Below are 11027 nucleotides of genomic sequence, written 5' to 3'. Positions count from 1 at the left end.
TATTTCACAAACATAAAACCAAACCAATGAGCCCTACAAGAACCCATTCTTAAGGACATGCTGCATGCAAAACCTCTCAGTCACTCGTTTTCAAAGGAAAAAATTCCTTGAGAGTGATAACCAACTTAGCCAGAATGTATGCAAAATGTAAAAGCACAAATAAGGCACCTAGACTATTCATTCAATTGTTTGGCCATCCCTTGTCTTGAAACTTTTCTTGTCTAGTCTGCAACACACTGCCAACCTTCCAATGCCCTAGTAATGATATTTTCTTTGTGTGCCTTCTCTTGCATTGGGGTTTACAAATAGTTTTACCCACCCTCTATAGCGCCAATCACATATGAAAAAAATCATTTCTATAAAAAGATGGGGTAAAAAATGTGCAACATCATCAATGTAAGTACTAATAGGAATATCAATATTTAGAAAATAATGAATGGTGATAAGTTATTAATGTTTTATTTAATCTCTATTTAATAGCTAGTCCTTGGCAATAGTTTCACACCTTAGCAGGTAGTAACTAATAAGGATATTATTTTTCTTGTTAGATATGATATATTTAATGACATAGTTGGGAAGATTACTTGTAATGATGGAAATGATATATATTAACTTTTAAATTAATGTGAAGTGAGGTGCTTGTCTCATGGTTATGAGGAACTCATTACCATTAACATCTCACATATTACATTTTTTTAATATATCCAAAATTTCAATTTTCCCTTTGCCAAATTTAGTTTGAACTAGTGTTTGTTTGATTATACTATAACGATGATGGGAAGACATTTGGACCTACAACCTATAAAGATTGAAAAAATGAAGAGGATTTTTGGTGTAGGTTCATTGAAGGTAGAGTTACCCCGTATCTTGAGAAGCTACATGGGTATGATGTGAAGGTTATCAAATTTTTTGTCCATGAATGGAATAATGGCTTTATCACCCTATTTGGTAAGGAAATTGTTCATGTTGAGAAGATCATTTATAAGATTTCTTGCCTACTTTCTGAAAGAATGAAAATTTAAAATAATATGAAGGTCTCACATAATGTTGTGAGAAGATTTCCTAAGATAGAGGGGAAAAGTGAGGCTTTCATTAAAGGTATCAACACTTTCTTCAATCCTAAGACAATTAAGTCATTGTAGAGGGAAGTTTGAAAACATGTCATGGAATAATTCACTATTGATGGTTGATACACTAGGGTCCATGATTATCATTCCATTCTAATGAATTATATTAGGCACAAAATTCTAGTATCTTTTTCATAACTTTTATTCTCTTTCCTTACTACTAGCATCAAGAACCACAAGAAGAACACCATCCACTAGGATCTTCACCAATGACTTATATTGTTAATTTTTTTGCACTTTATGGAAAGCAATGTAGAAATATAATAAAGAAAACTATGGCACTAGAAGTGGAAAGAAAGGATGCTTGTAAAAGGTTGGAAGGGGGTGGAAAAATGATTTAGAGTATGTTGAGGAATGGGTAGAGATATTAACACCTTGCCAAAGAAGATAAACACCATTTTATTCAAGGATGATGAAGAAATATAGATTGGTTAAAGTTTAGAGAATGACATATCTCCTTTCTAACTACTAGTTAGAAAAACTATGTGAATATGGTGGTTGTAACATGTATTGTTGAAAATGCTACAAAGAAAGTGAAGAATGAAACCAAATATGATGAAAAAGGGGTTATTGAGCCTAACACTAGGAAAATAAAATAATGATTGACATTAAGAAGAATGTTGGGGAAAGTAGTAAGGGTGAACCTATTGAGGTGGGTTTTATTACTACTCACGCTGTTCAATGTAGAGATGATATTATGGATAAAAATGTTATTTTCTCCTTTATTTTTGATATTGGTAGAGATTTTGATGTAGATGTCCCTATATTTATGGTTGGTGAGAAGGAGTTTATCATGGATGGGAAAAGTAGTAAGGAATGTGAATATTTTAGGAATGTTGAAAAGAACAACAATGTGTCCATTGATGCCCTAGAGACTATCAAAGATGGTGCTCTAGACTTTTATAGGGTCATAAAATAGGTCTTCCTTAATGTTAAATACATCAAATCTAAATTAAAGGACTTCTTCAAAAAAAAAATTATCAAAAATCTTGGTGCAAAAAAGGAAAATACTTTTCTTGATAATGTTAAAAATCTCACCAAAGTGGTGGAAGATGTGCAAGTAATGTCCATGAAGTTTTATAAAAACAAACTAAGCTCATAAATAGAAGAATTTTCAAACTAGAGTCATCCTTGAAGAAAATCGGTGAGCATAGCTATAATACTATCAAGGCTTCTTCTAAGAACATAAAAATCCTTGTGGAAAATCTTGAGTACAACAATTGCACCGCTCAAAGGTGTAGGTGCTAGTTATTGAAATAAAATATGATATGTCTACTTAAATTAGATTTTTCAACATCTAATTGACAATAGCCAATAGATCAATATATTAGATTTGTTGAACTTATTGATATGGTCCCCAAGAAAGAAATACCAATGAAGTCAAATAAAAAGCTCAAAAACAAAGAAATCAAAATGTGTAAAACTATATCTAATTTTAATTTATGATCTTTAAATGATATGAAAAATATGGTTAATGATATATCTAATTTTAATTTATGATCTTCATATGATATGAATAAAATGTTATGTGTCAATGAATGATGATATACTTAGTAACTTCAACTCCATTTTACAATGTAAATTAAAGTTGTTTTTGATGCATTAGATAGTAGCCAAAAAAAGGTGGGGCTGACCTCATAGTAGAGAAGGCTAGAGAACAACAAGTAGTTACCCCCCACTATCTAACAAATACTTTTTTTCTGGACAACAAAAACATCTCAACAATTAACAACATAACAAGACACTCCTTGATATCAGTATCAACCAAACTACCCATAATTTATTCCATAGCATCAATTAATAGATGGTAAAGTGACAAGAAAAGGTCATACAATTTTACCTTGAGAAACAAAATTAAGTACGCCTATTAAATATGACTAAGGGAGTACATTAGATACCCTTGCTATGAGGTAAGGGTCCATTTGGTTCATGGAATTTAAAAAACCCAGATTTCTACAAACCTTGGTTTAGCCAAATCAAGGTTTTATATATCTTCATTCTGATTTTTGAGATTTTATTGAAAGCGTTTGTTTCACTTGGAAGATGAGTGTGAAGACACATTTTTATGCGTAAGCTTGGAGTTGAAGGAAAATTTCAAAAAGTAGTCCAATCTATTATTTTTACACTCCTTAAAAAACAAAACCAGGTTTTGATTTTCAATTCCTACTTTTTTTAGGAAGTTGGAAAACCTGGTTTTGAGGCAAAATTGGAAGTCCCGTATGCTAATTCCATTTTGCAAATTTTGAAACAAATGCACAAATTTTCAAATCCGGATTTTGAAAAAGCCAATTCGTGTCATTTTCCAGGGACCAAACGGACCCTAAGTGTTCACATGATGCTTGTCGGTACGAAATCAACCGTGAGTGAGTGGTCAATCGCTGTAAATTTCAGTTATCACGCGGCCTTTACCACTTCTGATTTTTTCGAGAGCAATTCGACGACTCAGCCCATGGATGGTCTTAAAGAAGGGTCCTGCTCAAGGCAAACCAACGCTGTTCTCACAACTGTTTCCACCTCTTCCGTGTCTACCGTCCCATTCAGCCTGCCGTCCACAACTTTTTCCAAAAGTCTTCCCTCCCCCATCTTCTTCGACACCCACTGCACCAAATTCCCACTTTGATTGGATGCATCTCGCCCGCTGACAATCTCCAACAGCACTATCCCAAAGCTATACACATCCGCTTTCGCCATGATGGGCAAGTTCATCACCCATTCCGGAGCCACATATCCCCGAGCCCCACGAACTTTGGAGAAGGAAAATGCTCGGTCTCTGTCCACCAGCTTTGCCAATCCAAAGTCGGATACCTTGGGACCGAAATTCTTATCTAGAAGTATATTCTGAGGCTTAACATCGCAGTGCAGAATCCACTCCAAGCATTCTTCGTTAAGGTAAGCCAATGCCTTGGCCGTGCCAATTGCAATCATAAACCTCTCCTTCCAACCCAAACATGATCCACTCTCATGAGCAAACAGATGTTTGTCCAGAGACCCATTCTCAACATACTCATAAACAAGCAATCTATGTTTCCCCTCTGCACAGAATTCAAACATGCGGACCAGATTCATGTGATGGACTCTACCAATAATGCTCACCTCCGGCCAAAACTGCTCCTCGCTCTGAGATACTCCTTCCAGTCGTTTCACCGCCACGACCTTCTCGTCCGCCAAAACCCCCTTGTAGACGTTCCCAAAACCTCCCTCTCCCAGCTTTGTCGTAAAGTTGTTCATTGCCTTCTTCAGCTCCGCGAAGCTATACTTCTTGAACCCTAAAGGGATTGCAGAATACCCTACACGATCAAAATCAAAGGCCTCGTCACGATCTCTAAACATGAACCACCATCCAAAAGTGATGTAAACGATTTCAAACACCCCAAATGCAACAACAAACCCTAACGGATACTTTATAATGCTCCTCTTCTTACTCGTCTTGTAATTCTCAAAATTAGAACTACTGCAATCAGCTGGGGTCTCGGTTATGGCTGTGGAATTTAGTACCGAAGAGTCTTTGCTGGAGATCTTGATATACATGTCGTATATCACATCAGGAGACTGATACCCGTTCAGAAGCTGGTTTTTGGGGTAACATAATCCCCTGCCATCCACGACATAGCTGAAACCTGCACATTCATTATCATCCATGCAATACTTCTTGCATTCTTCAAGAGACAGCCCCGTACTGTACCCCACAAGATCGTTCCCATAGAAATCTGTATGGGACAGACGAACGAGCTGCGAAGTGGCATTCAGAAGCTCAACATCTCGCTCGTAGCCCTGGAATCTGTCGGCGGGGTCCTTTATGTGGAAACCAGGAGGACAAGTACAAGTTGCCCGAGGATTGTAAATACACAATCCGTGAGAGCCACCCAAGAGACATTCCAGCCGCCATTTATATCCAAGGTATACAACCTCAAATTTCCGTCTGAATCCAAGGTCAGTCTTCTAGTGAGGTTGAAGCCGAAATCCCATGAAGAGAAACCGAAGTTATCGCTTGAATTGAACATGCCAAAGGCGTCGAGAACCGCATAGCGGCTGATATTGTATCTTGATCTTGAAAAAACAAACAGAGAGAATAAAACAGCAGAAAGCTCAGGAAATGAGCGCTGAAAACTTCAGGCCCAGCAGGTCTATTTATAGCTGAATGAATAATAAATTTACAGAGCATTCCAGAGATAAATTTGGTTGTATATTTAATGAGAGTAGTTGGAGGGATGGCCGCACATGTCTCCAGAAACATCTTGGTCGGTGCCGACCAGACCTTGCAATGTAATTAATTTACGTTGACATCCCCCCTAAATTAATTACAATAGCTATACTAAAATCTACTGTCTAAATATCCCCCCATAATCTATATATGATGGGTCCCGGCCTAAAGCCTTGTTAGGTACCCATTTACAATCAGTTATCTCCTAAAGACAATGGTTGGAATTCATAAGAATCCCCCCTGAATGACAACCATGAGATAATTATGTCACTGCTCTTAAGCCCAAAAGATGTCGAAGATATACAAACTTGGCTTCACTTAAAGCTTTGGTGAATAAATCAGCAATCTGGTCTTCGTACTCAACCTTCATCATTGCAAGCTGATTTCTTAAGTTTTTCAATCTAGCAATATGATCATTCATGCTATCTCCTTCTTTCATTTTCAAATGAGTTAATTGCCTCTTAATATCCATTGCTTTTATCTTACTTGTTCTTTCATACATTGTTTGTAAAGTTTTCCATATTGCCTTTGTTGTTTTTAAACCTTGAACATGAGGCCTAATCCCTGGACTAATTTGCCACAAAAGTGTAGCACGTGCATTCATATCCTTTTTATTCCATTTATCAAGTTTATCTTGATCCTCAGGTTCTTCTTCTGTGACTAGTTCCCATAAATCTTTCATTTGTAAAATTAACTCCATCTCACATTTCCAATTAGCATAATTTGAACCATCCAATTTTTCACTAACCACAAGATTGGACATCTCACCAGCCATAGTTAAATTTCCAATCAATTACCAACACACATGCACACAATCACATAAGCATCAAGCAAAGACCACACCTTGATATTGGCCTTCTTAAGAACCTATCAAAACAAAGACTTCCAAAATTACCACTTTCAACTTCCCACACAAATCTTTCAAAGTGCTCTTTTTAATAATATCTTTCAAATGTACTTGATTACTATATCACCAAACAACCATTAAACACACACAATTTGTATCTTCAAACGAAACAGTCTCAACCACATATAGTATCTCAAAAGATAACAAAAACGTGCAACACTCGAATGTGTTAAAATTCTCAGCAGAATATGGAAGCTTAACAAATAGTAAAATTCTGCCCCAAACAGCAACTTATTTCTCCAATATTTCATAAATTAAACTATTCTCCAACTGCACCAACACACATATCTATCCATCAAAAAAAAAAATGTTTAGCTGGGATCAAACATACCTTCAGCACTTGCCTTGATTCGTTTAATTCTTCCTCAGCTCACTAATTACGTTTCAACTTGATTTCAGCAATACTCAAGAAACCGAAAGGCTCCTTGACCTCTTCTGCTTCTGCAAGCTCCAAAACTCGAAATTTCAAACTTGCAAAAAATACAGTTTCCAGTGGGACGATTCCTCCTTGCAAGAGGACAGTCAAAGCCGACAGGGTGTGGATATTCGCCGAAGGGATTTTCCCGATATTTTTAACATTCCCTTTTATCCACTGAGGGGTCTCGGCGTCGGAGTTGATGATCTCTTCAGCAATCCTTTTTCAGTGGCGTCACGGGGAAACGTGGAGGGGAGGAAGCCGTGGGATGCTGTCGAGGACAAAGATGCCCTGCTTCTGAGGGTGGATATGCCCGGTCTTGGAAAAGAAGATGTTAGGGTTTATGCGGAGGAGAATTCGCTGGTGATTAAAGGGGAAGCACAATCCGATGCAGAGCTGGACGGTAGTGGCAGGAAATACAGCAGCCGCATCGATCTTCCTCCTAAAGTGTATAAGCTTGATCAGATTAAAGCTCTGATACCATGAAAAAACAAACAGAGAGAATAAAACAGCAGAAAGCTCAGGAAATGAGCGCTGAAAACTCCAGGCCCAGCAGGTCTATTTATAGCTGAATGAATAATAAATTTACAGAGCATTCCAGAGATAAATTTGGTTGTATATTTAATGAGAGTAGTTGGAGGGATGGTCGCACATGTCTCCAGAAACATCTTGGTCGGTGCCGACCAGACCTTGCAATGTAATTAATTTACGTTGACAGATCTTCCGTTGGCAAAAATGGGGAGGTAGGGGATCGGCCAGTAGTTAGAGACTGCATATGAGGTCTGGTAACTCAACCGGAGGATATTGTCAAAGTCGAAATAGAGACGATAGTACCCTGAGGCAATGGAACTTGTGCCCAATTTGGATACAAGCTGAGTGTTCCCTCTGAGTGGCTGATAAGGAACAAGGGTATCTGTTGGGTAATCAAAACTTTCCCAAATTCTCCAACCTGAGGAATTCAGCAGAACGAGGTTTCCTGTATCCAGGAGAACGGCCTCTTCTACAATTAAATCCTTGCTGTCCGTGTGGGTTTCCCAAATAGTGCTGCCATTTGCATTAGACAGAAGCAGGTTTCCGTCAGTTTGTAAATCGAAATGGGAACCCCTTCCGCTCACGGGCTGATCTCTGTTTGCCGTCCAGACAACCGTTAGATTTGCCGTTTGAGTGTACCAGACACCGAACGCATATGCATTCTCACCCACTTGGTAAAATCCGGCAGAGAATATCTGATTGGAAAACACCAACCGGGACGTATTTTGTAGAGGAGTAAGCGATCCTCCGAGGCTCAACTTGTCTGATCCATTTTCATCTGCGGAAACTTGTAGTGCAGCGCATACAAAAACAATTGCAATTAGCAAACGCCAATTTCGCTCACGCGTCCCAGCTTTCATTGTGCGGATGTGGTAGAATGAATACAAAGTGGGCTTTTAACATATAATGAGTAGTTGAGAAGTTTTATGAATAAGAAAATAAATTTCTTCCTTGAACGTTCGACTAAACCAATTATAACGGATTTCTTAGAATTAATAGCGACTTCTAGATTAAAAAAATAATGTGTACAGTTGTTACTCTTTTGTCAGACCACCAAAGACTCTCTTGACTAAGCCCACACAATAATAAGCCCACGGTGGGTAATTTTAAATTTTGAATTGACTGGTTCCGATAGACTTATCTAAGCAGACGGCAATGGAGAATTGACTGGAATATCTTTGGCGTGGATATTATAATGTTAGCACGCGGAAAACAAAATCACCTACGTCAATTGTGAGTTTAAATTGAGAAATTGCCTAGCGCCTGTAGAAAGCAAAGCGAAAACGGTAATCTCTTCTAGAAGGCGGTCGACTTTATCAACTTATTTGGAAAGTCAAATCTTTCTTCTTGGAATAGTTTGCACGACTACACTCTTTGTGTTATGCAACCTATTTATTTATTTATTTTTATTTAAATGAAAGATGACACTTTCCAAAATGGATAGGAGTCCAACCTTAAGTTTGTTCCAATGGCTAGAAACGAGCTAACTTGTGAAATAACTCCTTTGAAATTATTAGTTCTTATTTAGGGAACTAATGTTTTCATTGATGGTCACAATTAATTTTTACAATCAAAATTTACTAGTTTCTAAAGTTTAAAATCATTTTATTTTTTATTCTTTTTTAATCAACAATTCCTAATTTTTGATTGGCTACTAACAATTTTGCTAGGGGTAAAATTATTTGCTTGACTCAAAAATTAAAAGAAATATGTCACATCATCTACAACCTTCTTCTACAACCCTCCACCTCCTTCTACAACCTTCCATGATGGAGCTTGTTGTCCTTGGAAGAAATCTTGATCCCGCTTTCTCAAGAAATCACTCCATGTTTATCCAAGCTTAGAAAGGAAATTTGTGTAGAAATAGTATGCGTACCAAAAAAAATAAAATCTAAACAAGAACACCATCTAGATAGCTACTAGTACTCACTCTAGAAAATGGTGGAAGAGAACGAAATACTAGTAATAGTAATGCGACAATGAACATTGTTATTAACTGTATTGAAGGAGACACGAGGCTGAATCAGATCGATTGTAGGGCTGGCCTTTTATGTAATTTGATATGTATAATCACAGTTGCTTCTTCCACAAAACAAAGACAACACTGCAAAATTTTTTAGGAAAATTGTTTGTAAGACTAAATACAGAGATGTGATTGAAAAAAGTGAAGGACTAAGAGCCCATATGCCCAATCACCACAAAGTCAAGCTTGACTGTCATCTACAACATTGCTCTAAGGCAAAGATAGAGGAGAAAGGCCTCCAAGTTTGGGATTGTTCCCTTACTCCAGTGGAAATGCAAATTGTTGATAATGATTGCAACTACTACATGAAGAATTTGTATACTTAGATTTGTCAAATATTATTCATGGTCTTTTGAAGCATTATAATGAGTCTGTTAGAATAATGTTTATTGTGCTCAGTAGGTGAGCATTTAATATAAAGTCCAGAAATATCCTGTACAATGCTAGTTTCCAAATTGTTCATCATCCTTATCCTTATCCTCAAAAATATCCTATACAATGCTAGTTTCCAAATTGTTCATTATCCTTATCCTTATCCTCATCATAGTTGTTCCAAGAACTTTCTAGAAGTCTAAAAGGGTGATTATAAATTGCCAAACTTTGTGGTTTATCTATAATAACAAAAAAATTTGCAGTGTTCTGTTAATAAAGTTATAGATTCTCAGTGTTCATATCTATTGTACTTAACTTTGTTTTTGGCTACTATGTCTTACCTGTCATTTACTCTATTTTCTTTTCATTAAAAACTTCATCATGAATAACCTGAAGCTTTTCATTTAACAAGAGCCTATTTGGAGTCATTGGTAGACAAGTAAGATTTTTATTGAGAAATCATCGATAATAGGGGTTTCGTGGGCATTGGAAATGGAGCTACCAACATCTAGGTCAAAACGGAAATGCTGAAGATATGAAGGTTAAGGTGCAAAACTCATGATGTGCTCCATAATTTTGCAGTTTTCAACCAAAAAAAAAAGCGTTTCACTGAATGACATTCTCCTCCTCATCCGATTTGGCCATTGAATTTGTTCAGACATTTTGAAACTTGTATTTTCTTTCTTCATTTTCAAATCCTTCTAGCTACTACAAAGTGTACTCTAAATTTGCTAGCCTTTGTAAAGAGGTTTTTAAGTGTGTTTCATATGATTTGGTTCACTACCATCATTACCAGTTGCTAGGGCTTGAATTTGTTTAGAGACTTCATTTTGATCTTGTCTATGATAATTTGCACACAATAATTTCCTATCTTTTTTCTTTGTATGTGGTAATCTCTCACAAGCGCCAACTTTAGGATATATTGCTAAATATCAAAACTTTTTTGGCAGATTTAATAAGGTAATCAAGTATTTTTATTAGGTTTTCTTTATTGAATATATTTCATGATATACAGTTTTACATATATGATTGTGATTCATGCATTGATTGATAAAATAGAAAAATATATAAGAGTAAAATTCATCATTTTACATGCTAAGCTATATATATATTAGAAGGTTTTGTTTCTATTTGTTTAATTCAGATTTATAGAATTGTTATGCTAGATGTTTCTAAATTTTAAGTAAATCATTCTTTATATACAATTAGCATGTAAAAAAATTGAGGCGTAGTGTTAGGCTAATGATCCCGGTGCTACGCATCAACTCCGGTTTGAGTCACACTAGGTTTACCACAAACCCTTTTTAAGGGTGAGTGAGTAGCCGAGTTGGTGTGAAGGCGAGTCGTGATGCATAGTGTTAGGCTAATGATCCCGGTGCTACGCATCAACTCCGGTTCGAGTCACACTAGGTTTACCACAAACCCTTTTAAGGGTGAGTGAGTAGCCGAGT

At 36.7% G+C, this 11027-nt stretch overlaps 1 protein-coding gene and 1 pseudogene across 1 annotated transcript; one reads left to right on the top strand and one right to left on the bottom strand.

Moving 5' to 3' along the window:
• Positions 1-2972: 2972 nt before the first annotated feature.
• On the bottom strand, positions 2973-8041 carry LOC149576365 (putative receptor protein kinase ZmPK1; annotated as a pseudogene).
• On the top strand, positions 6543-7145 carry LOC149576366 (small heat shock protein, chloroplastic-like). The gene is made up of 2 exons (XM_089814814.1): positions 6543-6571; positions 6605-7145. Exons 1-2 carry the CDS (start codon positions 6543-6545, stop codon positions 7134-7136), a joined length of 561 nt encoding a protein of 186 aa, XP_089670940.1. The 3' UTR covers positions 7137-7145.
• Positions 8042-11027: the final 2986 nt, after the last annotated feature.

This window comes from Cupressus sempervirens, chromosome 1 (genome assembly GCF_028749045.1).
Source record: "Cupressus sempervirens isolate cs-2001-9-10 chromosome 1, ASM2874904v1, whole genome shotgun sequence".
Taxonomy (NCBI): Eukaryota; Viridiplantae; Streptophyta; class Pinopsida; order Cupressales; family Cupressaceae; genus Cupressus; species Cupressus sempervirens.
The sequence above is the reverse complement of the archived record's forward strand: the minus strand, read 5'-3'. Positions and strand labels throughout refer to the sequence as shown.